At 43.1% G+C, this 16,080-nt stretch overlaps 1 protein-coding gene across 5 annotated transcripts in view; it reads left to right on the top strand.

Moving 5' to 3' along the window:
- Positions 1-12,112, top strand: part of pstpip1a (proline-serine-threonine phosphatase interacting protein 1a) — a 121,857-nt gene extending 109,745 nt beyond the window's left edge. For 4 of the 5 annotated variants that reach the window (XM_072282784.1, XM_072282782.1, XM_072282786.1 and 1 more), the window contains 3 exons: positions 2,249-2,325; positions 4,173-4,255; positions 8,976-12,112. In XM_072282784.1, coding sequence (XP_072138885.1) covers positions 2,249-2,325; positions 4,173-4,255; positions 8,976-9,107 — 292 coding nt within the window. In that variant the 3' untranslated portion in view covers positions 9,108-12,112. The remainder of the gene's footprint in view (positions 1-2,248; positions 2,326-4,172; positions 4,256-8,975) is intronic. The other variant, XM_072282783.1, reaches the window with a different exon arrangement.
- Positions 12,113-16,080: the final 3,968 nt, after the last annotated feature.

Here is a 16,080-nt window from a genome sequence, read left to right on the forward strand (position 1 = left end):
TTCAGTGTTGACAGCTGCAGCCTTAGTGTGTCCCTTCCTGTAATCAATGCTCTTCAGTCCAGCGATACCTTTGTGAATCTCCTCTGCACCCTCATTAGTGCTGTCTTCTTCATCTGCTTCTTGGAGTGCTGGAATCAAAACTGATCCTGGACGCTTCCTGTACCCTAACTAATATTTTTGCAATTTAACACAGCTTTCCCTGCTCTAATATCCCCAGAACAATAAAGACAAGTATCCTGTAACCAGGAGGAATTCTGCAGATGCTGGAAATTCAAGCAACACACATCAAAGTTGCTGGTGAACGCAGGGTCTCGGTCTGAAACGTCGATTGTACCTCTTCCTAGAGATGCTGCCTGGCCTGCTGCGTTCACCAGCAACTTTGATGTGTGTTACAAATATCCTGTATTTCTTTAACCACTGGATGTGGTACTCTGCACTCTCTGTTGGTCCATTTGCTTGCCTTCTCCAAATGTGTTGCCTTCCTCTGCTCCAGACTAAAATCCAGGATTTCCTCCTTGCCATCCAGACCCTCTGGCTGTCAAACAGCCCTCCACGTCTGAATGGCGTGCGGTCAGAGAATGGAGCCGGGCCCTCCAGATTCTCTCACCTCAACCCTGAACAGGTTCCACAGCCTACGCACACACTTTCAAGGACTCCATAATTCACGTTCTCAGTATCAGAATCCGAATCCGAATCAGGTTTATTATCACCGGCACGTGACGTGAAATTTGTTAACTTAATTAATTAATTAATTAATCTCTAATTGCACAGTCTTCTTTTGCATATTGGTTGTTTGTCAGTCTGTGTGTGTAGTTTTTCATTGATTCTATTGTATTTCTTAGTTCTACCGCAAATGCCTGCAAGAAAATGAATCTCAAGGTTGTATATGGTGACATATACGTACTGTGATAATAAATTTACTTTGAACTTTGAAAAATGCTTCCCTGCTGTATGACTGCCAACAGTTCCACTCACTGCCCTTGTGCAATCTCTAATAGCAGTCTGCAGAAAGACATCGTTTATACTGGCGTGTCCTAGAATTTGAAAGTCACATAAAGATAGCAGATACTGAAAGTGTGAAATTAGAAAATTCTCAGCTGATCAGGTAGTATCTGTGGAAAGAAAAGCAGTTGATATTTCAGATCAATAACTGAAAACAAAGCTGTTTTCCTTCCGTCAGGGATTGCCCAATAGTTAATCTGTGACCACTTGGCTGAGGTGTTATAGAAACCACCCTGCCTGATCTTGAGATACTGAGCCTTTTTACAAAGGGATAGGAACTTCAAATGGATTAAAAACTAAACTGTAACTGACTGCTTCTCTCACAGTATGGAACATTGTAGTACTTGGTAAATATACTTGGAGGCCGCTTCATTAGGTACAGAAGTGGAACAGGTTGAGGTATTCTGCGGCCATAGCCCATACACTTCAAGTTTCAACGTGTTGTGCACTCAGAGATACTTTTGTGCACACCACTGTTGTAACGTGTGGTTATTTAAGTTACAGTTGCCTTCCTGTCAGCTTGAACCAGTCTGATCCTTCTCCTCTGACCTCTCTCAGTAACAAGGCATTTTCATCCACACAACTGGTGCTCACTGGATGTTTTTTTTTGTTGTTCATACTTTTCTCTGTAAAATCTAGAGACTGTTACATGTGAAAATCCCAGGAGATCAGCATTTTCTGAGATACTCAAACCACCCCGTCTGGCACCGACAGTCATTCCACTGTCAAAGTCACTCAGAGCCATTTCTTCCTGGTTCTGATGTTTGGTCTGAACAACAGCCTAATCTGATGATCATGTCTGCATGCCCTTATCCATTGATTAACTGATTAGATATTTGCATTAACGGGAAAATCTATTTACTCAGCTACCACACTAGGTTTTCTGAAAATAACCAGCCACTTAGAATTTTTTAAGATGAACCCAAATAGTGCCATAAAATATTAGCTTCATTTGACATATGTGTATTTTTTTCCTCACTTTTCCTTGCCTAGTAGGGTTTTTTTCCTCTTTTTTTGTCACCTAAATTTTTTTCAATCTTTAAAACAAATTTTTTTTCTTGAGACATTGTAAGTATTGCCTACTTCGATGTATTCTTGTTAATTTTGGATAATAATAATAAAAAGATTTGAAAAGAAAAAGAAAGAGTATACTGTCTCACAGTGTCAAGGTTTTATATATATATATATATATTTATAATTGATGCTGTTGTTACATGTGAGTTAACCCCTGTTTCCCCTTGTTTAGGATTACCAATCTTTTACCTGGCCACAGTTCAAAGCCCAGCAGCAGCAATTCAGTCAGTGCTACTGCACCTCCTCCTGGTAAGAAATGGTATTACAATAGATTTTGTTTCCGGGATTAATATTCTGAGCTTCTATAAATCAAAATTTTAGGTATTCCACCCCCCCCCCCCCCCACCATCCCCAGGAGTCTGGAACATGGGCTTCTCCTGCCCTGATCACAGTCTGATGGACCTTGCAAAAATATGAATACGCAGGAATATTAATTGAAGAAGGGATAAGATTTGCTACCGCTGCTGCGTTTCCTGGGGAGACAGGGCCAGATTCAGTGGCCTGATGAAGGGTCTCGACCCGAGGCGGCAACTGTTTATTCCCCTCCATAGATGCTGCTGGCCTGCTGAGTTCCTCCAGCATTCTTGTGTGTGTGTGTGTGTGTGTGTTGCTGCTCCAAATTTAATGTCTCATCGGAAAGACTGTGGATGCGGAGCGCAAACAACAGGAATTCTGCTGATGCTGGATGAGGAGGCCTGGTTTTACTTATGGCAATGCTGCACCGACTTTAACCCAAATAATGAACCATCAAAATCCCAGTAGCACTGAACTTTCTCATTGAAGGCCATCTTCCACAACCCAGGTTTAGTACTGAGGTTTGAAGACGACCCATTTTCAGGTGATTGGGAGATGTGCAGTGATATAAATATTCATAATAAATTGGAGGGAAAATAAGCTTTAGCTAATGATTGAATTGAATTGAATGGTCTTTATTGTCATTATACATAGGTACAATGAAACTCTGTTTGGCTTCCTCTCAGGCAATTAAATAAAGCGGTCTAAATAAAGCGGTAGATAAAAATAAGACAGTGGTAGAAAAACAGTATTAAATAGATAAGGAACAGAAAATAAGCTGCAGCAGTACCAGAATATCACAGTGATGCACCAAGTGCCGTTACTGCAAGTATTTGAGTCCTTGTGTGTGCTCACAGTTTCAGTCATTGTTCTGGGGGAGTGGTGTGATGGAGGCCACAGCTCTGGGATAGAAGCTGTTCCTCAGTCTATTTGGTCTGGCTTTTAGTGTCCTGAACCTTGTGCTGGACAGCAGTGGGTCACACAGGGAGTGGCCGGGGTGTGTGGTGTCTCTGGTTATGCTGATTGCTTTCCTCCTGAGTCTGCTGGAATAGATGGCGTCCAGTCCTGGGAGATCCATCCTGACAATTCGCTGGGCCGCCTTCACCACGCATTGAGTAACAGATGAAGTCAATTTATTAAGAAGAGCTTTATTTGTCACACGTACTTCAAAACATACAGTGAACTGCGTTGTTTACGTCAACGACCAACACATTCGGAAGGTGTGTTGGGAGGAAGCCCGTAAATGTCGCTGCGCTCCCAGCACCAGCGTAGCATGCCCACAACTTATTAGCCTGAGAAAGTCTGAGGATGATGGAAATCCAAAGCAACACACACAAAATGCCGGAAAACTCAGCAGGTCATACAGCATCTATGGAAACGAGTAAGCAGTCGACGTTTCGGGCCGAGACCCTTCCTGAGCCCTCATTCTCAACCCGAAATGTCGGCTGTTTACTCTTTTCTATAGATGCTGCTTGACTTGCTAAGTTCCTCCAGCATTTTGTGTTTGTCATTAATATCTATGCCTTTGGAATGTGGGAGGAACTCCACGCAGCCACAGGGAGAATCAGTGGCGGGAATTGAACTGCGATCACCAATGTTGTAAAGCGTTATACGAACTGCTACACTACCATGCTGCCCATTCTGCTATGCGCAAGTACACCGATACACGGGTGCAATAAAGAGCTGGCAGCAGCATTACAGGCACATAGCATCAAATAAGCAACGACCACAAGCCAGCAATAGATGAAGGAACTGCAACCATTATAAAGTATGCATTTAGTTATTTTTTTCTCTGTCATTAGCAGAGGATTTGTATGCCAGTGTTGGTGCTGTACCTCAGGAAAACACAAACAACTACAGAGTGCTTTACGACTACAAGGCTCAAGTAAGTGCTGCTCTCTGTTGAGATTATGCCTCCTTCACAAGAGATTCTTGTGCATTTGCTTTTGAATTTGGCAATTTAGGAAGAGTGATGTTTCGCTCATTCGTCATCCAGTACAATTAAAATGTTTGCCTAATTTCCTGTCAAGAGAAATAAATGAGTATAGATCTTATCATGCATTCATTCTAAGTCATTATGTTTATTGAGTAGTAATATGGAATTTGCTAGCAATAGGAAAAGAAATGGTAAAACGTAGAGTCTTACTGAAATTGCAAGGTAATGAGTTTTGATTAACAATAGAAATATTTTTCAATGATCTTTGTGAGATGAAGTTGACTTGTAAGAACATCATCACTCAAACCTTGTCATCGCTCATTCCGAAGTCACTGGCAAAGTGAAACTGTTTTCCACCTTCTCCGAACAGCGCACCTCAGACTGTAAAAGCGAATCCTTCTGACATTTGATGCATTATTTTCTACTATATTTCCTGGAATGGGATCGTCATTAGGTGCGGAATTGGGTAGATTTTGTGACCTGTGATCGTGGAATGCAGGAGATCAAATGTTGAACACATCTGCTTTGTCCACCACAAAAGACAGGAACTACTGGTAGCCACCCATTTCAATTCAACTTCCCCTTTCCACTCTGGCATGTATGTGCATGGCCTCCTCTACTGCCATGATGAGGCAAAACTCGGGTTAGACCATAAGGTATAGGAGCAAAAGCAGGCCATTCGGCCCATCGAGTCTTCTCTGCCATTCAATCATGGACTGATCCAATTCTTCCAGTCATCCCCACTCCCCTGCCTTCACCCCATACCCTTCAATGCTCTGGCTAATCAAGAACCTATTTATCTCTGCCCTAAATGCACCCAATGACTTGGCCTCCACAGCCACTCGTGGCAACAAATTCCACAGATTTACTCCCCTCTGACTAAAGTAATTTCTCCTCATCTCAGTTCTAAATGGATGTCCTTCAATCCTGAAGTCATGCCTTCTTGTTTTAGACAACCCTGCCATGGGAAATAACTGCCATATCTATATTTGCCTTCTTCACAACCAACTCAGACTGAAGGTTTACTTTTACAGTATCCTGCACAAGACTTCCCAAGTCCATTTGCATCTCTGCTTTTTAAATTCTCCTCCCATCTAAATAATAGTCTACCCGTTTATTTCTTCCACCAAAGTGCATGACCATACACTTTCCAACATTGTATTTCATTTGCCACTTCTTTGCCCATTCCCCTAAATTATCTAAATCTCTCTGCAGGCTCTGTTTCCTCAACACTACCCACTCCTCCACCTATCTTTGTATCATCAGCAAAGTTAGCCACAAATCCATTAATCCCATAGTCCAAATCATTGACACACATCGTAAAAAGCAGTGGTCCCAACACTGACCCCTGTGGAACTCCACTGGTAACCAGCAGCCAGCCAGAATAGGATCCCTTTATTCCCACTCTATTTTCTGCCCATCAGCCAATGCTCCACCCATCCTAGTAACTCACCTGTAATTCCATGGGCTCTTATTTTGCTAAGCAGCCTCACGTGTGGCACCTTGTAAAAGGCCTTCTGAAAATCCAAGTACACCACATCTGCTGCATCTCCTTTGTCTACCCTGCTTGTAATTTCCTCAAAAATTGCAGTAGGTGAGTCTGGCAAAATTTTCCCTTCAGGAAACCATGCTGGCTTTGGCCTATCTTGTCATGTGTCTCCAGGTACGCCGTAATCTCCCTCCCTAGCAATTGATTCCAACAACTTCCCAACCACTGATGTCAGGCTAACAGGTCTATAGTTTCCTTTCTGCTACCTCCCACCCTACTTAAATAGCGGAGTAGCATTTGCAATTTTCCAGTCATCCGGTACAATGCCAGAATCTATCGATTCTTGAAAGATCATTGTTAATGCCTCCCTAATCTCTCCAGCTACTTCCTTCAGAACCCAAGGGTGCATTCCATCAGGTCCAGGAGATTTATCTGCCCTCAGACCATTAAGCTTCCTCAGCACCTTCTCAGTCGTAATTTTCACTGCACATACTTCACTTCCCTGACACTCTTGAATGACAGGTATAATGACAGGTAGAATAGAAGGACAAACCAAGGCAGAACATACAGGGTTAATGGTAAGGCACTGAGGAGTGCAGTGGAACAGAGGGATCTGGGAATACAGATACAAAATTCCCTAAAAGTGGCGTCACAGGTAGATAGGGTTGTAAAGAGAGCTTTTGGTACATTGGCCCTTATTAATCAAAGTATTGAGTATAAGAGCTGGAATGTTATGATGAGGTTGTATAAGGCATTTGTGTTCAGTTTTGGTCACCAAATTACAGGAAGGATATAAATAAGGTTGAAAGAGTGCAGAGAAGGTTTACAAGGATGTTGACGGGACTTGAGAAACTCAGTTACAGAGAAAGGTTGAATAGGTTAGGACTTTATTCCCTGGAGCGTAGAAGAATGAAGGGAGATTTGATAGAGGTATATAAAATTATGATGGGTATAGAGAGAGTGAATGCAAGCATGCTTTTTCCACTGAGGCAAGGGGAGAAAAAAACCAGAGGACATGAGTTAAGGGTGAGGGGGCGGGGGGGAGTTTAAAGGGAACATTAGGGGGGGCTTCTTCACACAGAGTGGTGGGAGTATGGAATGAGCTGCCAGATGAGGTGGTAAATGCAGGTTCTTTTTTAACACTTAAGAATAAATTGGACAGATACATGGATGGGAGGTGTATGGAGGGATATGGTCCATGTGCAGGTCAGTGGGACTAGGCAGAAAATGGTTCGGCACAGCCAAGAAGGGCCAAAAGGCCTGTTTCTGTGCTGTGGTTTCTATGGTTTCTACTGCAGATGTCTTCCAATGTGAAGACTGATGCCAAATACACATTCAGTTCCTCTGCCATCTCTGCACCTCTCAGTACAATATCTCCAGCATCATTTTGTATTGGTCCTATATCTATCCTCAACTCTCTTTTATCCTTTATATACTTAAAAAAGCTTTTAGTATCTTCTTTGATATTAGTCACCAGCTGCCTTTCATAATTCATCTTTTCCTTCCTAATGACCTTCTTTGTTTCCTTCTGCAAGTTTTTAAAAGTTTCCCAATCCTCTACCTTCTCACTAGCTCTGGCTCCCTTGTATGGGCTCTCTTTTGCTTTTACTTTGGCTCTGACTTCACTTGTCAGCCATGGTAATGTCCTTCTTCCATTCAAAAATTTCTTATTTGGAATATATCTCTCTTGCACTTCCCTCATTGTTCTCAGAAACTTCAGCCATTGTTGCTCTGCTGTCCTTCCCGTTAGTGTCCCTTTCCAGTCAACTTTGGCCATTTCCCCTCTCATGTCATTGTAATTTACTTTATTCCACTGAAGTACCGACACATTGGAATTTAGTTTCTCCTTCTCAAATTTCAATGTGAACTCTATCATATTGTGATCACTGTTCCCTAAAGGTTCCTTAACCTTAAGCTCTCTTATCATCTCCAGATCATTGCACAACACCCAATCCAGCACAGCCAATCCCCTAGGGGACTCAACAACAAGCTGTTCTAAAAAGTCATCCCTTAGACATTCTACAAATTCTCTCTCTTCAGGTCCAGTACTGGCCTCATTTTTCCAATCCACTTTCATGTTAAAATCCCCAACGATTATCATGACATTGCCTTTCTGACACGCTTTTTCTATCTCCTGCTGTAATTTGTAATCCACATCCCAGCTGCTGTTTGGAGGCCTGTATACAACTGCCATTAGGGTCCTTTTACCCTTGCTATTTCTTAACTCAACCCACAGAGACTCTACGCCTTCCGATCCTATGTCATCCCTTTCTAATGATTTAATATTATTTCTTATACACAGAGCCACACCACCCCCTCTGCCTACTAACCTATCTTTCCGATACATCATATATCCTTGGATGTTCAGCTCCCAATGGCAGCCATCCTTTAGCCAACTTTCAGAGATGGCCACAACGTCACACCTGCCAATCTGTGGCTGAATTTCATGATTGTCCATTTTATTTCTTATGCTGCGTGCATTCAAATACAACACTTTCAGTCCAGTATTTGTTACTTTCTGTTTTAACAGCACCACGCCTCTATCGCCCTGTAACTCATGCCACTGGCTGTGATTATGCCTCGTCCCCTGCCTGTTCTTTCTATAATCTCTGTTGCACGTGATCTTTGATTTACTTCTGTTTCGGAGGTTGGAGGAGCAACGCCTGGCATTCCATCTGAGTAGCTATATTCCACCTGATGGCATGAGTATCGATATCTCCAGCTTTGGTAATTCATCTCCCCTCCCTCCTCCCTTTCTCATTTCCCATTCTGATTACCCTCTCAGCCCTTCTCTTCTTATCACCTGCCCATTTTTTACATCCCTCTGGTTCCCCTCCACCTTCCCTTTCCTTTATGCTCCACTATCCTCCTCTTCTTTACCTCTTCCATCTCCCAGTCTCTTGCTTCATGCCTGATCACTCTTCACACCCACCATCCCTCTCACCAACAGCTTGCAGTCCCCACCTCCCCCTACTTTTCTTTGGCTTCTTCCACATTCCTTTCCAGTCCAGGAACATCACAGTTAATTCCCCTCCACGGATGCTGCCTGACCTGCCGAGTTCCTCCAGCATTTTGTCGGTGTTGCTCCAGATTTCCAGCGTCTCCAGAATTTCTCGTGCTTATGCCGATTAAAGATGTGTTTCTTTTGTGCGTTAACAACTTTTCCTGTCACCCTGTCAGAATAACGACGAATTGGACATAACTGCCAACGACATAATCCAGATCACAGAGGAGAGTGAAGATGGGTGGTGGATGGCAAGTCGTAATGGGCAAAGCGGCTTAGTCCCCAGCACCTACTTGGAGAAAGTCTGAGAGCTCCACAGTTCATCTAGCTGCCCGTTCTCCACAATTAACTGAGGAACAGTGAAATATAAGATGGTTGGCGCTGGCCAGCAAGCTGCTTAATTTTAAAGTTTACATGAAATAATTGGGTGCAAAGAGTTTAATATGGTACATGCTCTTGATATATTGTTTGATTGTCTGACCTGTAATATTATCTGTAAATGTAGATCTGTATTATGGTAAATTAATCCATAATGATGCCACGCAGGTATCAGAATGAGACTCACTTTATTGCCAGTATGTGAAACATACCAGAATTGATTGTGGTTCAGTGCCAAGCATGAAACACAGGGCAATACCATTACAGACAACACAATAGCAGCCAATAATTTACAAGACAATAGTGAAAACAGCCATGAGCAATGAACAATTAGCTCAAACGTCAATAAACAAACTTAAATGAAATATATTATAATCATCATTCCTGCTGTACATGACTAACATATTCTGAGACCTCAAGATCAAGACCATAAGACATAGAAGCATTCAGCTCCACCATTCAATCATGGCTGATTTATTATCCCTCTCAACCCTGTTCTCTGCCTTCTCCCCATAACCTTTGATACCCTGATTAATCAAGAACCTATCAACAACTGCTTTAAATATATCCAATGACTTGGCCCCACAGCCATCTATGTCAATAAATTCCACATTCACCACCCTCTGGCTGAACAAATCCCTCCTCATCTCTGTTCTAAAGGGATGTCCTTCTATTCTGAGGCTGTGCCTCTGGTTGTAGATTCCCCCACTAAAAGAAATTCCTCTCCACCTCCACTCTCTCTATGTATTAGGTGTTCTGGTGGTGAGTTCCCGAGAGTTTGAGATGCTCATTTATGGTTTCCCCCTGATTTCCCATTTCAGATGCACTGCGCCCACCCTGGCACAGAGTTGGCTGTCCATCTGTCTCAGGTGTTTGTCCTTTGCCAACCTGGGCTAGTTTGTAACCCTGCCCTTCTCTTACAAGAGTACAGAGAAAATTTACAAGGGTGTGGCCAGGTCCTGAGGGGAAAAAATTGCATAGGTTAGAATTTTATCTCCCAGAGTTTAGGAGAATGAGGGGATATCTGATAGAAGTATGCAATCATGAGGGTACAGTGTAAATGCAAGCAGGCTTTTACCACTGAGGCTAGGTGAGGCTACAACTAGAGGTCATTGGGTTAAGGGTGAAACATTTAAGGAGAACTTCGCTGAAGGTGTTGATTGTCTGGAATGAGCTGCCAGAGGAGGTGATGAATGTGGGTTTGATTGCAACATTTAAGAGAATTAGACACTGACATAGGAGCAGAATTAAGCCATTCAGCCCATCGAATCTACTCCACTATTCCATCATGGCTGATTTATTATCTTTCTCAACACATGCCTTCTCCCCGTAACATTTAACACCCTTATTAATTAAGGACCTATCAACCTTTGCATTAAATATATCCTCTACAGCTGTCTGTGGCAATGAATTCCACACATTCACCACCCTCTGGCTAAAGACATTCCTCCTCAACTCTATTCTACAGATACATACTTCTATTCTGATGTTGTGCTTGCTGGTCCTAGACTTCCCACTATTTGAAACATCCTCTCCATGTCCACCTTTCAATATCGATAGGTTCAAAGAGATTTCTTCCACCCCCCCCCCCCACCGCCCAATCTTCAAAACTCCAATGAGTACAAGCACAGACTGGATGGGCCAAAGGCCACGTTTCTCTGCTGTGGTGACCTATGACTCTAGATGAGATTATTCAACAAGGGCAGTGTCGGACTTGCGACTTTATCTTGTATTTTGTAGAATATTTAAAAATATTATTTCCTTCCATCTCTGCATTGCCGAAGGCTTTGGGATTGAAGACCTGTGTCCAAGAACCCTGTTGCAGTTATCCAGTTTTTACACGTAGCTCCCCCTCCCCATGGCCCCCCAAAGGCAGCCACCTGGTGCTGTAAGAGATCATTTCTCACCTAATAGTCCGGTTGACAGTAGACATCATCACAGTCGAGTCTCAGAGTAGCACATACAAAACGCTACAGGAACTGAGCAGGTCAGGCAGCATCTATGGAGAGGGGAAAAATCTGTGAATGTTTCAGACTGAGACCTTTCATCAGGTCCTGATGCTCTGGTTTTCCAGCATCTGCAGAGTGTTTAGAGTGAAAGAGTCACAGCACAGAAACAGCCCCTTTGGCCCATCTAGTCCATGCTTAGTCCTATTGACCTGCACCCAGACCATAACCCTTCCATCTAGGTACCTATCTAAATTTCTCTTAAATATTGAATTCAAACCTGTGTGCATCACGTCCCCTGGCAGCATGCTCCACACTCTCACCACCCTTTGAGTGAAGAAGTTTCCCCACACACACTTGGCCATTTTCAGTGTGCTTCTCTCCTGTATTTTTCAGCTTTTACTCTTAAGCCCAATGAACAGATCTATTATATAGTAGATGTTCAGTTTTAGATCATCTAATAATTACTGAGATTTTTAAAAGTTAGTTTATATAATAAATTCCAACGTCTGAAACATTTCCTGTTTCCAAAACTGTGTGTCTACATAACACTGATTGTCTTGCAGTTGTAGCAGTCTATAGATTCGATGTCACTTAACACTGAAACCGTTTATTGTGGCACTTTAGACTGCAAATCTTGCAAAACAGTTGTAGTGTTGCAATTGCAAACTTTGTGGCCGTTTAAAGTGCTGCAAAAGTGAGTGGTCTTCCAGTTGCTCTGCATGTCATATCGCTACAAAACAGGACTATCTTTCAACTGAGTGTGAACAACTGGTACATTATAAACAAGGTTATACCGTGAAATGCTACACACGTTTGCTGTACAATTCGGTACCAAGGGCAGTATTAAATTTGCATATCATTTTATATAAATAGCTGGTGTCATGGTGAAAGTAACAGGAAAAAAAACTTTGCAAGCAATAGTTTGTGATTTTAAAGTATAACCATTGTAAATATTTATGGAGAAATAAAGCATGTTTAAACACAAATCTTCTTTCTCTGTACATGTGTCAAAGCAAATGCTTAATAAATTTGGTTTCTAGTTTCCTTTTCAGTAATGGTTTTGGGTTCTTGAGAAAACTGCTTGTTATTGGTTATCATCTTGCCATGAGTTTCCATTGTCATAGTTCTGTAGTATAGAAACAGACCCTTTGGCCCAACTGGACCATGCTACCCACTGATCTCATTTGCCTGCACACAGCCCATATCCTCCCCACTCCTCTCCTATCCAAGACAGACCAAGGTAAGAATGAGGTGCCTCCTTTTCTGAAGGGTGTTTGTGAACTTGTCTAAATAAGTTATTTAATTGCCTGTTAGTGGAATGAGTTGCCAAGTAGTAAAGGTGAGTACAATTACAATGTTCAGAACACACATACAAGGTACTTGGATTAGAAGTCATTGAACACTACAGCACCGAAGTAGGCCATTTGGCCCATCTAGTCCATACTAAACTGTTAATCTGCTTGGTCCCATTAACCTGCACCAGACCACAGCCATCTATGTAGTTACCAAATTTCTCTTAAATGTTGAAACCCATCCACCACTTCCGCTGGCAGCTCATTCCACACTCTCTCCCCACACTGAAGAAGTTCCTCCTCACGTTCTAGTCTCACCCAACACTAGTGAAGACGCCTGCTTGTATTTCCCCCTCATAATTTTGTATGGCTGTATCAAATCTCAATTCTCCAGCGCTCCAGGAAATAAAGTCCGAACCTGGCCAAACTTTCTCCTTAACTCGGATCCTCAAGTTCTAGCAACATCCTTATAAATAAGATTGAAAAAGTGCAGAGAAACTTTATATCTTTCCTTTAGGCAAATGACTAGAAATTCACACAATGGACGGGAGGAGAAGATGGCGACGCGACGCAGCGCACGCAGCTCTCCGGTGAAATTATATCATATTTGTTAAATAGGGTACCGTGCACAATTCTGATTTGATGGAGACGGCCGTGAGAAGCACAGAGGAACATCTGGAGAAACTTCTGAAATGCCCAGTTTGCTGCCGCTGCTACTGTGCGATGGAGAATCTCTGAAGGGAAGGCCCCAAAATCCTCGGCTTTGCCTGCTGCTGGCGGCCGGAGCTGGGGTCGAAGCGCTGGGCAGAGGTGGTGCTCGGTGCCGGAGGGCTGGTCGGAGGCTTGAAGTTTTCAGACAACTCAGAGTTGGACTGTGGTCGGGCATGGCAGGGAGAGTTTCCTCCCTTCTCCTGTCTGCGTGAGATGTGGGACTTTCAAGAGACTTTGAACTTTTTTTTTTACCGTGCCCATGGCCTGTTCTTCATCAAGTTATGGTATTGCTTGCACTGTTGTAACTATATGTTATAATTACGTGGTTTTTGTCAGTTTTTCAGTCTTGGTCTGTCCTGTGTTTCTGTGATATCACACTGGAGGAATATTGTATCATTTCTTAATGCATGCATTACTAAATAACAATAAAAGAGAACTGCGTGTCCTCATAATCTAATCTAAAAAAAATACTCCAAATTAGGCCTCACAAACGTCTTCAACATAACATACCAACTACTGTACTCAATACATTGATTTATGAAGACCAATGTGCCAAAAGCTTTTTGTATACCTATCTACCTGCGATGCCACCTATAGGAATTTATGGATCAGTCTTCCCATTTCCCTATGTTCTGCCACACTCCTCTGTGCCCTTCCTCTTACTGTAAAAAAAAAACCTACCCTGGTTGGTCCTCCCAAAGTGCAACACCTCACACTTATTGTTAAACTGTTCACAGTGTTTGGAACCAGCCAACCCGATTACGACATCTAATCAATATCCATTCGGACCCCAGAGGAGTATACAAACCAGTATTTTGAGGAGACAATACCCTCAACTGTTCATTGACGATGGCTTCCCCAACTGGAGCCAAAATATCTGCAAACATTTTGCCAAGCTCAGAGATCAACCAAACTTGCAAAGGAATGTCATTTCACACTGCTGTACATGACAACAAACTAAAATTTTATCTTATCAATTGTGACACACCCATACTTCACAACTATAAAAATCAACCTCAGGGAGCATTCTAGTGACTTTTCAAAAGATAACGTAATGAGTTAATGACTTTGGGAACTAGAACAGGACTTTGCCTTTCCAAGCTGACTGGAGATCTGCTTTTGGTGTGGGGAGGAGTGGAGCGGGAGACTATGTGAGGGTGAGCCGTTAATACTGACATCACGTATGCCAGCTTGTACTCCTTCCCCTCTTCCCCGCCTTCTTATTTAGGCTTCTTCCCCCCTCCTTTCCAAACCTCGTGAAGTGTCTCTCCCTGAAATGTCAACAGTTTCTTCCCCTCTGAATTTGCTGCCTGACCTGCTGAGTTCCTTCAGCATTGTGTGTGTGTTTCCAGCATCGGCAGAATCTATCACACCTTCTTGGTCCCAATTTGTGCTCTGGATATGAACCATCGACCATCCCTGTGCGTCCACATATGCTGCTCAGCCTGCTGAGTTCCTCCAGCAGGCCTTTGCTGCAAACAAAATGAAGGGGCCCGGACACATCCAGTAGGTCAGACAGCATCTGTGGAGAGAGAAAAATCCGAGTCAACCAGAAACATGAATTATTTTTCCATTATCCTGCCTAGCCAGCTCAGTAGTAGTAGCATGCTTTTGTCTGTATATATTATATATCAGAGATATAACAACATAGAACACTACACCACATCACAGGCCATTTGGCCATGATATGCAGACATTTTAATCTACTCTAAAATCAATCTAACCCTTCCCTCCTAATTAGCCCTCCATTTTTATAGATTTCAAAGAACCCCACAGCACAGAAACAGGCCCTTTGACCCATCTAAACCGTGCTGTACCATTAATCCACCTCGGCCCAGCAGTCTGCACCCGGACCATAGCCTGCTATACTCTTCCAGCCATGTACCTATCCAAATTTCTCTTAAATGCTGAAATTGAACCTGCATTCACTACTTTCTCTGGCAGTTCGTTCCACACCCTCACCACCCTCTGAGTGAAGAAGTTCCCCTGAAACATTTCACCTTTTTACCTTTAAACCCATGACCCCCTAGTTCTAGTCTTGCCCAGCCTCAGTGGAAAAAGCCTGCTTTTCTTTCATCCCTGTCCAAATCTTAAATGTCCCTATTATATCTGTCTCTACCACCAACCTCTGTGTAAAGACAACCTACCTCTGATATCCCCCTGCACTTCCCTCCAGTTACATTAAAATTATGCCCCCACAGATTAGACATTTCCACCCTGGAAAAGGTCTCTGATTGTCCACTGATTCTATGCCTCTTATCATCTTGTACACCTTTACCAAAATGCCTCTCATCCTCCTCCACTCCAAAGAGAAAAGCTCTAGCTCATTCGACCTTTCCTCACAAGACATGCTCTGTAGTCCAGACTTAATGACCGAGGTTTACAAACGGGGTCGGGGGTGGAGGGGTCACTGAAAGATGATGACTTTTCTGAACACCTGCAGTCTCGTGTCTCAAATGGCGGAATCCGCAACGTCAAAGCAAACGGCTGGAAGGAACTCAGTGGGTCGGGCAGCATCTGTGGAGAGAAGTAAACAGTCGGTTTTTTGGGGCAAGGCTCTTCATCAGGACTAGAGAAGAAGGGGGGGCAGGAGCTAGAATAAGGTGGAAGGAGGGGCAAGGGAACAAGCTAACCAGTGATTGGTGAGGGGGAAAGTGAGTGGGTGGGGGGGGGAAGGGGATGAAATAAGATGTGAGGTGATAGGTGGAAAAGATAAACGGGCTAAGCAAGAAGGAACCTGGTAGGAGAGTTGGTTAAGCAGCATCTCTGGAAAGGGAGAAACTTTTGACATTTCAGATCGACACCCTGCACGACAATTCCACTCCCACCCATAGGTGCTTCTCAACCCACCGAGTTCCACGAGCACACATACATTTTTGTGTGCTCAAAATTTCAAGCATCTGCAGAATCTCTGCTGAGTTCCTCCATCATTTTTGTATTTTTATTTCTGA

Source organism: Mobula birostris, chromosome 18 (assembly GCF_030028105.1).
Source record: "Mobula birostris isolate sMobBir1 chromosome 18, sMobBir1.hap1, whole genome shotgun sequence".
Taxonomy (NCBI): Eukaryota; Metazoa; Chordata; class Chondrichthyes; order Myliobatiformes; family Myliobatidae; genus Mobula; species Mobula birostris.